Here is a 14,997-nt window from a genome sequence, read left to right as displayed (position 1 = left end):
ACCGTGTTCTGGACCCCCCCCCCCCCAGCCAGGGGAAACATCCTTCCTGCATCCAGTCTGTCTAGCCCTGTCAGAATTTGATATGTTTCAATGAGATCCCCTCTCATTCTTCTAAACTCGAGTGAATACAGGCGGTGTCGACCCAATCTCTCCTCATACGACAGTCCTGCCATCCCAGGGATCAGTCTGGTGAACCTTTGCTGCACTCCCTCTATAGCAAGTATATCCTCTTAGGTAAGGAGACCAAAACTGCACACAATACTCCAGGTGTGGAGAATAATCAAAGAGGGTGGGGGGGGGACCACTTGAGAGGAAGGAGGCCATCTTATACTTGAGAACAAGGGAATGGAAGACACAATCAACTTTCAGCTTTTATTGTGTTGGGACTTTGGTTATTAAGAGAAATCTTATATTTAAAAAAAGTTAATGGAACTACAAGTAGCAGCACTTGGCCCATACAGTATACATTCCAGAATATTGAGGGGGTCTAGGGATAAAAGTAGTGGAGGTACCAACCATAACTTTCCAAAAATCCCTGGAATTAGGAATTGTGCCAAAGGACTAGAGGTTGGCAAATATTACACCCTATTCAAGAATTGAAGAGATAAATAAGCCAGGAAATTATAGGCCATTTAGTCTTACCTCAGGTGTGGGTAAACTTCTAGGCCCCAAAATTCCTGGGGATTTACTCCAGCTGCCCTGAACCACCAGCCAGATGTTTTGCTCTGGCTGGTGGTTCAGGGCAGCTGGCTGCTTTGGGAAAGTTTGAAGCCTCAAAGCCCTCAATGAGACTGAGCTGACATTTGTTCCACTGTGACCTGTGGAGGGTGAAAATCAAGCTCTCCATCCCCAGGAATTGTAGGGCCCAAGAGTTCATACAGGATATAATTGATGAATACGTAGAGGGATATGGCTATTCAGGGACAGTCGGAATGGTTTTCTAAAGGTCAGGTCGATATTAATTGACTTCTTTTAAACAAATCAGAGTGCAGATAAAGTGAATACGGTGGTTGTTCTACATATGCATTTTTAGAAGGCGTTTGGTATGGTGCCACAATGAATTATGAAAATTAAGGCACATAGTATTAAAGGGAGAGCAGCCACAAGAACAGAGATAGCAAAGAACAAAGTAAGTAGTTATTGGATACATTTTGGATTGATGAATCAGCAACGGAGATGGGGTTAGAGAAGATAACTTCAGGTGAAGGGTTACCGGCATAGGCACATGAGAACATAAGAAATAGGAGGAGGAGTAGTAGGAGCAGGCCATCTGGCCCCTCGAGCCTGCTCCGCCATTCAACAGGATCAAGGCTGATCTTCTATCTCAACGCCATTTTCCTGCACCATCCCCTTTCCCTTGATGCCTTTAATATCTAGAAATCTATCGATCTCTGTTTTGAATGTACTCAATGAGCCTCCACAGCCCTCTGGGGTAGAGAATTCCAAAGATTCACCACCCTCAGTGAAGAAATTTCTCCTCATCTCAGTCCTAAATGGCCTACCCCTTTATTCTGAGACTGTGACCCCTGGTTCTAGACTCCCCGGCCAGGGGAAACAGCCTCCTTACATCTACCCTGTGGAGCCCTGTAAGATTTTTGTATGTTTCAATGAGATCACACCTCATTCTTCTAAACTCGAGAATACAGGCCTAGTCTACTCAATCTCTCCTCATACAACAATCCCGCCATCCCAGGAATCAGTCTGGTGAACCTTCGTTGCACTCCCTCTATGGCAAGTATATCTTTTTAGGTAAAGAGACCAAAACTGTACACAATACTCCAGGTGCAGTCTCACCAAGTCCCTATATAATTGCAATAAGACATCTTTACTCTTGTACTCAAATCCTCTTGTAATAAAGGCCAACATACCATTTGCCTTCCTAATTGCTTGCTGCACCTGCATGTTAACTTTCGGTGACTCATGCACAAGGACACTCAGGTCCCTTTGAACATCAACATTTTCCAATCTTATTATTTAATACTCTGCATTTCTGTTTTTCCCTACCAAAATGATAACGTCACATTTTTCCACATTATATTCCATCTGCCAAGTTCTTGCCCTCTCACTTAGCCTATTTATATCCCCATGAAGCCTCTTTGCATCCTCCTCACAACTCACATTCCCACCTAGTTTTGTGTCATCAGCAAACTTGGAAATATTACATTTGATCCCCTCATCCAAATCATTCATTTGGATTGTGAATAGCTGGGGCCCCAAGCACAATGTGCTGATTACAAGGAGACCAATTATGATTCTTTGATATTTACATTTGTCCTTATTCAGCCAAATGTTCAATTTGTAAATAGTATTTTAGTAGCAATGCGAGCAACAATAGTTGTCAATATGATGTCACAATGGTGGCAACAATGAGTTTTTTTCACATCATTATCACATCAATATTTTTAAGTTACTGTATACATTGAGGGAGGCGGATAGCAAAAACACTGTGCTGTGAAGCAAAAGGTAGGTTATTCTTCTTTCCAACCAAATTTCTCCTGAAAATGCCAAACCTTCCTGAGGTATGGCGTCATAGATGGCAGTATTTCTCTATCCCTTGTCCAAATGGCAATACATGTATGAGACAAGACAAGTTCAGCAGGCCAGACAACAGTGGAGGGTATCACAATCATATCCTGCCCCCACCTATTCACACACAAAATAGTGATCAGTGGCAGAAACCCTGGCTTATTATCACCTTCCCCCACCTGCATCCATGAACACTGGCCAATTTTGCTGCTTCAGCTGAAGGCCTGGTACCAATCAGCTAACTCAGCACAGACTTGGAATTAAGCTGTGGATCTTCTGGTCTGTATGGGGCAGGTCTACATCATGTAGTTCATTTAATCAAAAGCCACTGGGGAAGCTAGGATAGATATAATATACATTAATCTTCAAATACACCACATGCAAAAGATAATCCAGGTTTGCCGATGACACAAAGATAATCAGCATTGTGAGCAGTGTAATGGAAACATAAAATTACAGGAGAGATATTAATAGATTAAGTGAATGGGCAAAATTGTGGCAAATGGATTTCAATGTGGGCAAGTGTGCAGTCATCCACTTTGGACCTAAAAAGGATAGATCAGAGTACTTGCTAAATGGTCAAAAGCTTGAAACAGTGGAGGTCCAGAGAGATTTGGGGGATGTACATAGATCACTAAAATGTCATGGACAGGTGCAGAAAATAATCAAAAAAGCTAATCGAATGCTGGCTATTATATCTAGAGAACTAGAATACAAGGGGGTAGAAGTTATGCTACAGCTGTACAAAGCCCTGGTTAGACCACACCTGGTGTACTGTGTTCAGTTCTGGGCACCGCACTTTAGGAAGGATATACTGGCCTTGGAGGGAGTGCAGCATAAATTTACTAAATGATACCTTGACTCCAAGGGTTAAATTACAAGGAGAGGTTACACAAATGAGGGTTGTGTTGCCTGGAATTTAGAAGATTAAGGGGTGATCTGATCGAAGTTTTCAAGGTATTAAGGGGAACTGATAGGGTAGATAGAAACTATTTCTGCTGGTTGGGGAGTCTTGGACTAGGGGACATAGCCTAAAAATTAGAGACAGAACTTTCAGGAGTGAAGTTAGGAAACACGCAAAGGGCAGAAGAAGTTTGGAACTCTCTTCCGCAAACGGCAGTTGATGCTAGCTCAATTGTTAATTTCAAATCTGAGGTATTAAGGGATATGGGGCTAAGGCGGGTATATTGAGTTAGGTCACAGATCAGCCATGATCTCATTGGATGGCAGAACAGGATTGAAGGGCTAACTGGCCATCTCCTGTTCCTAATGTAGGTCCTAAAGCCAGAAAAAAAAACAGATGACCACATCTTTTAAGGCTTTGGTTGGACACAAGCAACATCCCTATCAGCGTCAGAAAATTCTTTGAACAGAAAATCTCCATGAGATTTTTGTAGTGAAAGCAGGAGTGTCAGAAACTTAGAACTTAATTTGTCATACTCCAAATTCTGGAACTGGCAGCTTATAGAATGAAAAAATGCATTTGAAAACTGTTGTGCTGTGTTACATACTAAACAATTGACATTTCAGAGAGATGGTTATTGCACTACTCCCACATCATGATTAGCTATTTCCTGTACACTATTGTTTATTTTAATTTTTCTTGCAGTGCTCAATCTTTCCATATTCACACCCCCAAAGTGAGAACACAGTTAAGGAATGAGAAAAACAGTGAAACTGCCATGACATTTTACCAAATAGTCAAAAAGTATAATTCGCTAAGTGTATCTCAAACAAGCAGACCAGTCTGTAATGGTTTTGTTCCAGTTTGAATCTAACTTATTTACGGTAAACATGAGTGAGAGATGGTTTTCAGGCTATACCAGCTAGCTTTCTCATGCTCAGCACTAAGGACTATGTAAATTAGCAGGCTATTATGCACACTATTTGGTAAAATAATGTTGCCCAGGGTTAAACAGAACATTTTTCTTATTGTAATTTGCTGACAGAAAATGACAAGCCCCGTGTCCTCCTGGTTTTAAGACAATGAACCACTATCAGACTATGGGGTCATCTACGATTTAGATTTATTAAAGTAGTAAGAAATTAAACAGCAATTAGTTTAAATAAGTACTTTAGTACTTAACTATGAAACTGCAAATTGTTTGAAACTGAGAAGTGTTCTTGCTTTTGCTTTCTATTCCCAATCTCCTTCTGTGGCCAGACCCTGAAACTGAATAGTATGGGGGCATCCAGTCAGCCTAATAGCTTTTGCTCACCCCGAGACCTTAAAAGGTGGCACAAAGGGAGATTGAAGATACTTTCACAATTGAATAAATCTGCAAAACACAAGGTATGGATAAAGACCTAGGAACCACTTGGCTGAAATACTTGCTTACAGCATACTAGTTTCCTAGTGGGTTCGCAATTATCTTGGTCTCTGTAAAAGTTCCAAAACAAAGACAACTTCCTGCTGAGTATCTACAGTCATTGATATAATCTGATAATGCTTCAATATTCTAACAGCCTTTCAGAGCAATTTTATTGTATAGTTGGAACTAGTCAGTTTTCCCAGCAGTCTTTAAGCTAAGTGTTAGCTTGGCTTAGTTCAAGCCCTCCTTTAGGCCTCAAGGACAATATACCCTGACACACCAGTGCTGTACCAAGGGAGTGTTACATTGCCAGAGATATACAGTCTCTTGGATGTGTTGAACTAAGGCCCTGTTTCAGTGGTTCAGGTAGACATTAAAAATTCATGGCATTATTTGAAGAGCAGTGAGTTCTCCTGATGTCCTGGCCAATATCCTTTCCTCAAGTAACACCATCAGAAACATTTAGCTGGTTATTTATTTACTTTGTAATGGTCTTGGAGAACAGAGCTAGAAACCAGCCACTTGCCTTGTAGCTGCTCTTCCAAGACTAGCGAATATGATTTGTTTAAGTCTCTATCCACAAGCAGAATCCAACTGAGGCTGAAAATTATGGAAGAATCTCATTGATACTAAGGTGTCATGGCATGCACATCACATGCTCTGGAGGATAGCAGAGCGATCAGAAAGAAACTGATAGGACTTTGCCCTCATGAGGAATGTTTAGGGTAGGTTAAACGTTTATAGGATCGTCATAAGACTCAGGAAAACTCCATTTACATAGTTTTTGTCCAAGTCTTTCAATCTAGTGACTAATATGGCTCTAAAGAAGAAGCTGGAAGATAAGAGTACAAGGCTGATGTCCTGGCTAGTATCTTAGATATGTACTCCAGTGCCAAGTTCCATCTGAATAGACAACAGACACTCTGGGCATATCTGCCTCAAAAAAAAAATAGGGCAAGGTTGTCCACTGTTGCTCACCTATGCAATGTCTTCATCAAAGATGTGGTGTATAATAGTGTATAGGATGACCTAGGAGTGTCTGTTCCAGACATTTGAGAATATTGCAGCATTCTTCTTCAAAGATCACTGTTACTAGCAGAATCACCTAGGGATCAAGTGTGCTTTACTCACAATTTTGAACAATGGGCTAATCAATGGTGGGTAACCCCAAGTGCGTTATTATTGCCGTGCAAGGCTCAAGAAGGGACCTAGAGAGTACTGATTGGAAAATACAAGAGGCACGTCCCAAATGTTGATTTAGATAATTACCTGGGGATCTTGACTGGCCAGATTCAGATTGGACACAGTCCGCAGACTGCGTTGAGAATGGGCGAATGGCACTTTAGTTTTTCTAATTTTTCTTCCGTGATGGCAAAATCCCAAGAGAGAGGTTAAGCTTGTGGCATACAATGTATATTTAAACAGTTCTTCATGGATCAGAAGTCCTAGGTATGAAACACAAGGACATTTTCAAGAGCCTGAACCAAATTGCGAGGTGGATTTATGGCAAAAAAGGGGAAGTGGCTGCTGCGAGAGAGAACGCCAGTCCCATCGGTCAGTGTCCTAGAAGGGAGTCAGTGGACTTTCTTCTTGAACCACCACAGTCCTTTTGGCGATGGTGTTCCCACAATGATGATAGAGAATTCCAGGATTTTGCCCCCGTGATCACGAAGGAATGGTTTTATTTGTATATGTCCAATACAGAATGGTATGTAAACTAGAGGGGAACTCTGAGGTGATGTTCTCATGATATTGCTGCTCTTGCCCTTCTCATGGTACAGGTAATGGGGCTAGGAGGTGCTGTAGTGTGTCCTGTACATACTCCACCTACAGTGCGTGGATAGCATTGAAGGTGAGAAAGAAAGGCTGCTGATCAAGGAGACTATTGGGTCATGGATTGTGTTGAGCTTTGAATGTTGTAGTTGCACACATCCAGGCACGTGATGAGTATTTCATCATACTACTGACTTGTGCATTGCAGAGCAATGGAGAGGCTTTAATGAACCAGGAGATGAGCCACTTGTCACACAGCACCCAGCCTCTGCTCTTGTAGCCACATAGTTGAAATGGCTGGTTCAGTTCAGCTTCTGATCAGTGGTGACCTCCAAGATGTTGATGGTGGGGGACTCAACAATGGTGATGCCATTGAAGGCTGGGAGAGGTTGGTGGACTTTTTCTTGTTGGATATGGTCACTGCCATGGCCCTTATGTGGCATGAATGTTATCTGCCACTTGTCAGCATTAGCCTGGAGCCTGGATATTGTCCAGGTCCTGCTGTCGGCTGGCATGGACTGTTTTTTTTAAAAACAGAGTTAAACTCTAGCAGTACCACTATGTAAACTTGTGTCCCTAAGCCTTGGTCCTGATAATCTATGCCTAAGCTCTCTGGACTTGGGCAAGTTAAATGACCTGACAGTGTGTGTGTACTCCATGTTGGGCAAACAGAAACGTGCTAGTCAGAGTAGAAATAGGAGGATATTTCAAATGAATACGTGGCTAGAGGAATGGTGCAAGGGGGAGGGATTCAAATTCCTGGGACACTGGAAACGGTTCTGGGGGAGGTGGGACCAGTACAAACCGGATGGTCTGCACCTGGGCAGGGCCGGGACCGCTGTCCTAGGAGGAGTGTTTGCTAGTGCTGTTGGGGAGGGTTTAAACTAAAGTGGCAGGGGGTTGGGAACCTGAGCAGGGAGAGAGAGGAAAGCGTAACAGGAAGGGACAGAAGGTATGGAGTAATAGGTAAAGTGTTAAAAAAGGAAAAAGCAGGAACTAAGCGTCACAAAACAGATTTGAAAGTTCTTTATCTGAATGCACGTAGCATTCGTAATAAAATGGACGAGTTAACGGCACAAATAACTACGTATGGGTATGATCTTGTGGCCATTACAGAAACATGGCTGCAGGGTGACAACGACTGGGAATTAAATATGCCAGGGTATTTAACAATCAGGAAGGACAGGCAGGAAGGAAGGGGAGGTGGGGTGGCTATGTTAATAAAGGAAGGAATCACTGTAATACAGAGAAATGATTTTGGGACAAAGCATCAAGATAATGAAACAGTTTGGGTGGAGATAAGGAATAATAAGGGAAAAAAAACATTAGTGGGCGTAGTATATAGGCCTCCTAATAGTTGCAACTCTGCTGGAAGAAGTATTAATCAGGAAATAGTCGGGGCATGTAATAAGGGAACAGCCATAATTATGGGGGATTTTAATTATCATATTAACTGGACAAATCAAATTGGGCAGAGCAGCCTTGAGGACGAGTTCATTGAGTGCATCAGGGATGGATTTCTTGAGCAGTATGTAACTGATCCTACAAGGGGGCAGGCAACCTTGGACCTGGTCCTGTGTAATGAGTCAGGATTAATTAATAATGTCCTAGTTAAGGATCCCCTTGGAACGAGCGACCACAACATGGTTGAATTCCATATCCAATTAGAGGGTGAGAAGGTTGATTCTCAAACAAGCGTACTGAGCTTGAATAAAGGAGACTATGATGGTATGAGAGCGGAATTGATTAAAGTGGACTGGGAAAATAGATTAAAGGGTAAGACGGTACATGAGCAGTGGTGTTCATTTAGGGAGTTATTTTACAACTTTCAAAATAAATATATTCCACTGAGGAAAAAAGGGTGTAAAAGAAATGACAGCCACCCGTGGCTAAGTAAAGAAATCAAGGATAGTATCCGACTAAAAACAAGGACATATAAGGTAGCCAAACTTAGTGGGAGGATAGAAGATTGGGAATTCTTCAAAAGACAGCAAAAAGTAACTAAAGGATTGATTAAGAAAGGGAAGTTAGATTATGAAAAGAAATTAGCAAAAAATATAAAAACAGATAGCAAGAGTTTCTATAGTTATATAAAAAGAAAAAGGGTGGCTAAGGCAAACATAGGTCCCTTAGAAGATGAGACCGGGAAATTAATGGTGGGAAACATGGAGATGGCAAAAATGCTGAACAAATATTTTGTTTCAGTCTTTACGGTAGAGGACACTAAGAATATCCCAACACTGGACAAACAGGGGACTCTCGGGGGGGAGGAGCTAAATACGATTAAAATCACTCAGGAGATGGTACTCAGTAAAATAATGGGACTCAAGGCGGATAAATCCCCTGGACCTGATGGCTTCCATCCTAGGGTCTTGAGGGAAGTGGCAGTAGGGATTGTGGATGCTTTGGTGATAGTTTTCCAAAATTCCCTGGACTCAGGAGAGGTCCCGGCAGATTGGAAAACTGCTAATGTAACACCGTTATTTAAAAAGGGTAGTAGGCAGAAGGCTGGAAATTATAGGCCAGTTAGCTTAACATCTGTGGTGGGTAACATTTTGGAGTCTATTATTAAGGAGACAGTAACGGAACATTTAGATAAGCATAATTTAATAGGACAAAGTCAGCATGGCTTTATGAAGGGGAAGTCATGTCTGACAAATTTGCTTGAGTTCTTCGAGGATATAACGTATAGGGTGGATAAAGGGGAACCAGTGGATGTAGTGTATTTAGACTTCCAGAAGGCATTCGACAAGGTGCCACATAAAAGATTATTACTTAAGATAAAAAATCACGGGATGGGGGTAATATTCTGGCATGGGTGGAGGATTGGTTATCGAACAGGAAGCAGAGAGTTGGGATAAATGGTTCATTTTCGGACTGGCAACTAGTAACCAGTGGTGTTCCACAGGGGTCGGTGCTGGGTCCCCAACTCTTTACAATCTATATTAACGATTTGGAGGAGGGGACCGAGTGCAACATATCAAAATTTGCAGATGATACAAAGATGGGAGGGAAAGTAGAGAGTGAGGAGGACATAAAAAACCTGCAAGGGGATATAGACAGGCTGGGTGAGTGGGCAGAGATTTGGCAGATGCAATATAATATTGGAAAATGTGAGGTTATGCACTTTGGCAGGAAAAATCAGAGAGCAAGTTATTTTCTTAATGGCGAGAGACTGGAAAGTACTGCAGTACAAAGGGATCTGGGGGTCCTAGTGCAAGAAAATCAAAAAGTTGGTATGCAGGTGCAGCAGGTGATCAAGAAAGCCAACGGAATGTTGGCTTTTATTGCTAGGGGGATAGAATATAAAAACAAGGAGGTATTGCTGCAGTTATATAAGGTATTGGTGAGACCGCACCTGGAATACTGCATACAGTTTTGGTCTCCATACTTAAGAAAAGACATACTTGCTCTCGAGGCAGTACAAAGAAGGTTCACTCGGTTAATCCCGGGGATGAGGGGGCGGACACATGAGGAGAGGTTGAGTAGATTGGGACTCTACTCATTGGAGTTCAGAAGAATGAGAGGCGATCTTATTGAAACATATAAGATTGTGAAGGGTCTTGATCGGGTGGATGCAGTAAGGATGTTCCCAAAGATGGGTGAAACTAGAACTAGGGGGCATAATCTTAGAATAAGGGGCTGCTCTTTCAAAACTGAGATGAGGAGAAACTTCTTCACTCAGAGGGTGGTAGGTCTGTGGAATTTGCTGCCCCAGGAAGCTGTGGAAGCTACATCATTAGATAAATTTAAAACAGAAATAGACAGTTTCCTAGAAGTAAAGGGAATTAGGGGTTATGGGGAGCGGGCAGGAAATTGGACATGAAGCTGAGTTCGGATCGGTCAATGCCCTGTGGGTGGCGGAGAGGGCCCAGGGGCTATGTGGCCGGGTCCTGCTCCGACTTCTTGTGTTCTTTAGATTTGTGGTTGGGATCAGATCAGCCATGATCTTATTGAATGGCGGAGCAGGCTCGAGGGGCCGATTGGCCTACTCCTGCTCCAATTTCTTATGTTCTTATGTTCTTATGTTCTTATAGGTGGGTGTAGATTGCTCAGTGGCTTGACTTAAACTCAAAATATGGTGATGGGTTCCTGCACGTGTCAGACACGCTGAACAAGATACATTTTTTTTTGCTGTTTGAGAGACTCCGCTGTCACAGCGACAGTGGGAAAAGGGCAGCAAGTCTTTCCAGGTGATCTTCGGGGCGCCACGGCCCTGAATCAAAATTCAGCTTAGTACCTCGGGGCGGGAGGAACAATTACAGACAAAGCTGACCACAGAATGATCTAAACCAAGCACTGCTGCTTATATTAGAAACACTGCCTTTTGCAGAGGGGGAGGACCACGTGCGCAGCTTCAGCCACTTCTCTTACTTGTGGGATCTGGGACCAGGGCAGCCTCCCCTGGAGCCTTTTTCTCCACCCAAGCTGAATTGGCCACACTCACCACCCCTGTCAATAAGGTCTCTATCTCTCTCTCTCTATTCCCACAACAGGATCTTTCCCGTTGTTTTCTCTGTATCCCTATACCAATACCTAAGACTACGTTTGCATACTTTGTGCCACTTCAGCAAAATTCCTAATGAACCATTTCAAAAGATCAAGCGAGGACTACATAGTTTAAAAAAAGAGAAATGCTGTTGAAGAGTGAAGGGCTGATCAATGAGTTGTCACTTAAAACTGTGGAGCTACTTGGTAGTTTGTCACTTCTAGTCAGACTTAACAGGACTTTGGCACCCATTGGTCAAACTGCCTCTTTCAGTGATCTGATCGGTCCATGTCACCCAACCAACCAGATTCCCGATGAACAGGTTTTGTAGGTGGATGAACAAAAAAGGGGGAAATGTTTTCAATGAGATAGATCCTGTACATCAAAGATGTAGAGTTGCTAACGGCAATTTTTAAAAATTGTGTGAAGTTCTGTCAGTGTTTTTTTCCTTAAATACTGATGTACTAAGTTGCTGGGCAATTTATCAATTTATGTTTTTGAACTATTGCCATAAATCCAAAAAGTTGGCAAAAATAAGCAGATTAAACCCACAATCATTCATCCTGTCCCAAAATAGTCAGAAACAAAATTAAATTCACAAAGGAATCAGAGGACATGTACGTCCTTGACAAATTGAAAGAAAGCCCGATATCTCCAACACAACAGCAAAAATAGAGTAGCTTATGAATTAAACTCCACCTACGGGAAATAATTTTGGCACAAATACAATGGTCTGGCTTAAGTGCCACAAACTTCTGTGATGCTACTCTGGTCATTACCTTGGAGAGGACTATGAACCCATCAACATCACCCCAATGCTGCAGAGAACTGCTTCAGTATAGAGCAAGTCAACCCAGTTCAATCCACTAGTTTTTAAACCAACCCATTAGACTTTCAATTATACTAAATCTATGATCAAGATGAATTTTCTATTCAGTCTAGCAGGCAGAATTACAATATTCCATAGCTGCTCATTTAGACTTTTCAGAACACAGAAGTTCTTCATTGCGACAAGTAAAGCTGAGTTTTGAGTATTCTCTCACTACCTGCTTTTCCAGTGATCTTCACCATGTGTTTACCCCAGCCCTATTGCCTTTGGAGGATCTCAAAATTAGCTCAGTTGGTAGCACTCTCAGCTGAGTCAGAGGACTGTTGGTTCAAGCCTCACTCGGTTCATAATTTAGATATTCCAGGGCAGTACTGAGAGAGGTCCTATCGTTAACTGATGCTATGGTTAACTGATCCTTGATGTTACTTGCAGGATCTGGTATGCAAAAATTAATCTTAAATTTGCCAACATTATAGGAACCATACTTCACAGTAATTTGTGTGTAAAGCACTTAGAGATGTTTCAGAGATGTGATAAGGTGCTATGTAAATGTAGGTCTACCTTCTTTTAAATCAAAGAGCTAAATATTTGTATCTGAACAAAGATTGGCTACAGAGAGAGCATGCTCCCAATTCTGTAGATTAGATTGCTGTGCTATTGAGTGATGGGAATCAGGTCTTAATATTTCTGATGAGGACTCGATTTTGATGCAAAGACCAAAGCCTCAGGTCAGCATATTGGTAATGAAGATTTTTTTTTCCAAATTGCAGTCAGATAAATTGTATTGGCCTTGTATAACCATGTCACATCAGAAGCACCTGTCAATGAAGATGATTTCTTCAAGGATTTAACACTGGCATTAATGAGCTGAGTTGAGACATGGCAGATCTTCTCAGATGACAAGGACTACATGGGTTAAAAACAATGAGACTCAATGTACTTTGGTTTTCTGCAAATGTCTGTGGAAAGAATATTAAGCCCAATTTGCATTGCATTTCTTGCAAACTATTTCAATATGGGTTATGTGTGACAGTATTTGTAGTTTTATCCTACCCTAAATTCACCATAGAATAATTTGTACATGTTCAATCAGAAAGCACCAATTCCTCTGACAGAGTCTGTGGCTTCTTAATTTGTAAAAACTGAACATGGCACACATCTCAGAAAAACCATGAAATCTTTTTTAAAAACCAAATATTACAGCTCAACAGGCCAAACATACAAAAAATGTACAAATTTGGATTAGAAAAAAAAAGGAGCTCCTCGCTCAATACATTGGACTGCAATTAATGCTGATGGTAGGAGACTTAGAACTGAATGGCATCAGAGGCAAATCACATAGAAGTTACAACATAGAAACAAGCCCTTCGGCCCAACATGTCCATGTCGCCCAGTTTATACCACTAAGCTAGTCCCAATTGCCTGCACTTGGCTCATATCCCTCTATACCCATCTTACCCATGTAACTGTCCAAATGCTTTTTAAAAGACAAAATTGTACCCGCCTCTACTGCCTCTGGCAGCTCGTTCCAGACACATAGGATCCAGTGGGAAAAAAATTGGATAAATTAACTCAGCGATGGCATAGATTACAATAAATATGTGTCTTCAGTTAGTACCTGTGGCTACATTACCTAACTGCCACTTTATCTGGTCACAAAACCTAACTTCTGAACATAAAGCATCAAAATAGTCAATGGGTTGAGCTGTTAGCCCTTTTCTTCAATTACCCATGTAAAAGGACAATTTGGCACCACTAATCATAAACCACCATCATTTATAGACAAAGCAAAATACTCAAAGGATAAGGGTGCAGACTGAGGAATTCAATGTAGTTTTGGAGGCGATTTTCAGAAGAGGCACTGAATTCTTTTGGGAAGGGGGTGGGTTAAAGAGCATTCAGAATTTAAGAATACATAGAAAGGGAAATAAACTTTTAATTCCAGTCTTGCAAATCTATGAGACAATAGTTAAGCACAAGAAAAATGACAGAAACCCTTACAATTTCAGAAAGCAACAAACCAACTGGCACAATATAGGGCAGAAGTGTTCAATTTTTTGTCTTCATGGGCCAAGTATATACTATGGAACTTCATGGGCTACATAGAAAGTTTAAATCAATCCAATATGGCTCAAGCTGCAGATGCTAGTACGCGGATTTAGCATTTATCCATGAATAAGGCAATAGCAAAAGTTTACAGTGCAGTATGTGTGCCAGCTGTGATACAGCAATCCAAAATTCCCACTATCATGTTCTCTTCCCCATACCCCCATATCTTCCTTCTCAAATGTTTATCTACTCTTCCCTTAAAAGATGCAAATAGTCTGTGGCAAAGCATTCTATGCTCAGCACAAAGAAATTTCACCAAACCTTTTTCATGACTCCTAGTCACTGACTCTGTAACCAGTGAAAATAGTTTTTCCTCTATCCACCCTATCAAAAGCCTTCATAAATTTAAAAACCTTCAATTAAGTTTCCTCTCATCCTTCTCTGTTCCAGTAGCTAAAGTGCAATGAAAAGGGCTGCTCTTAGAAGACTCTCAATTTGATATCCCTTCCTCCGCAGTAGTGTGGCACAGTTTGGAAACTTAGTGGAGTTGGGGAAATAAAACCTTTGCTGCATCATTCTATGCAATCGTAAGGTCATTCTCTAGCACCTTGTATTACTGCACCACACACAATTTAACTGTAAAACTGGAGAGTAGCAATGTATATGTCAACAGCAAATATGACATTTAAATTAAGTCAGATCTACTACATACCATCCGATCGGAGTCAAAAGGAATTGAAGGATCTGAGGTTGCAGGAATAGGACCAACCGAACTGCCAGGTGGTTGAGGTACAGAGACAGAAGAACAGTGATCCGAATCATCTCTTCTGTGTACAGACTCTGTTTCTAAAAGGAAATATACAATTTGAAAATTGACTGTGGGAGTGTAAAAGAAAAAAGATTCCTGCAATCTACACAATGCATTTTTATTGTATATGAGAAAATTATGGATGATCCCTTAGAAAAGTGTATGGAGATACCCACCCCTGGAAGGGGAGTAAAGTAATAAGTACAAATTC

General features: G+C 41.5%; 1 protein-coding gene across 2 annotated transcripts in view; it reads right to left on the bottom strand.

Annotated features, from left to right (window-relative positions):
- poc5 (POC5 centriolar protein homolog (Chlamydomonas)) overlaps positions 1-14,997 on the bottom strand; it is a 94,077-nt gene that overhangs the window by 17,354 nt on the left and 61,726 nt on the right. For both annotated transcript variants that reach the window (XM_067982696.1, XM_067982695.1), the window contains one exon: positions 14,691-14,824. In XM_067982696.1, coding sequence (XP_067838797.1) covers positions 14,691-14,824 — 134 coding nt within the window. The remainder of the gene's footprint in view (positions 1-14,690; positions 14,825-14,997) is intronic.

The sequence above is a fragment of the Heptranchias perlo genome, chromosome 4, assembly GCF_035084215.1.
Source record: "Heptranchias perlo isolate sHepPer1 chromosome 4, sHepPer1.hap1, whole genome shotgun sequence".
Classification (NCBI taxonomy): domain Eukaryota; kingdom Metazoa; phylum Chordata; class Chondrichthyes; order Hexanchiformes; family Hexanchidae; genus Heptranchias; species Heptranchias perlo.
Note: the sequence above shows the minus strand (reverse complement) of the source record. Positions and strands in the feature narration are given on the sequence as shown.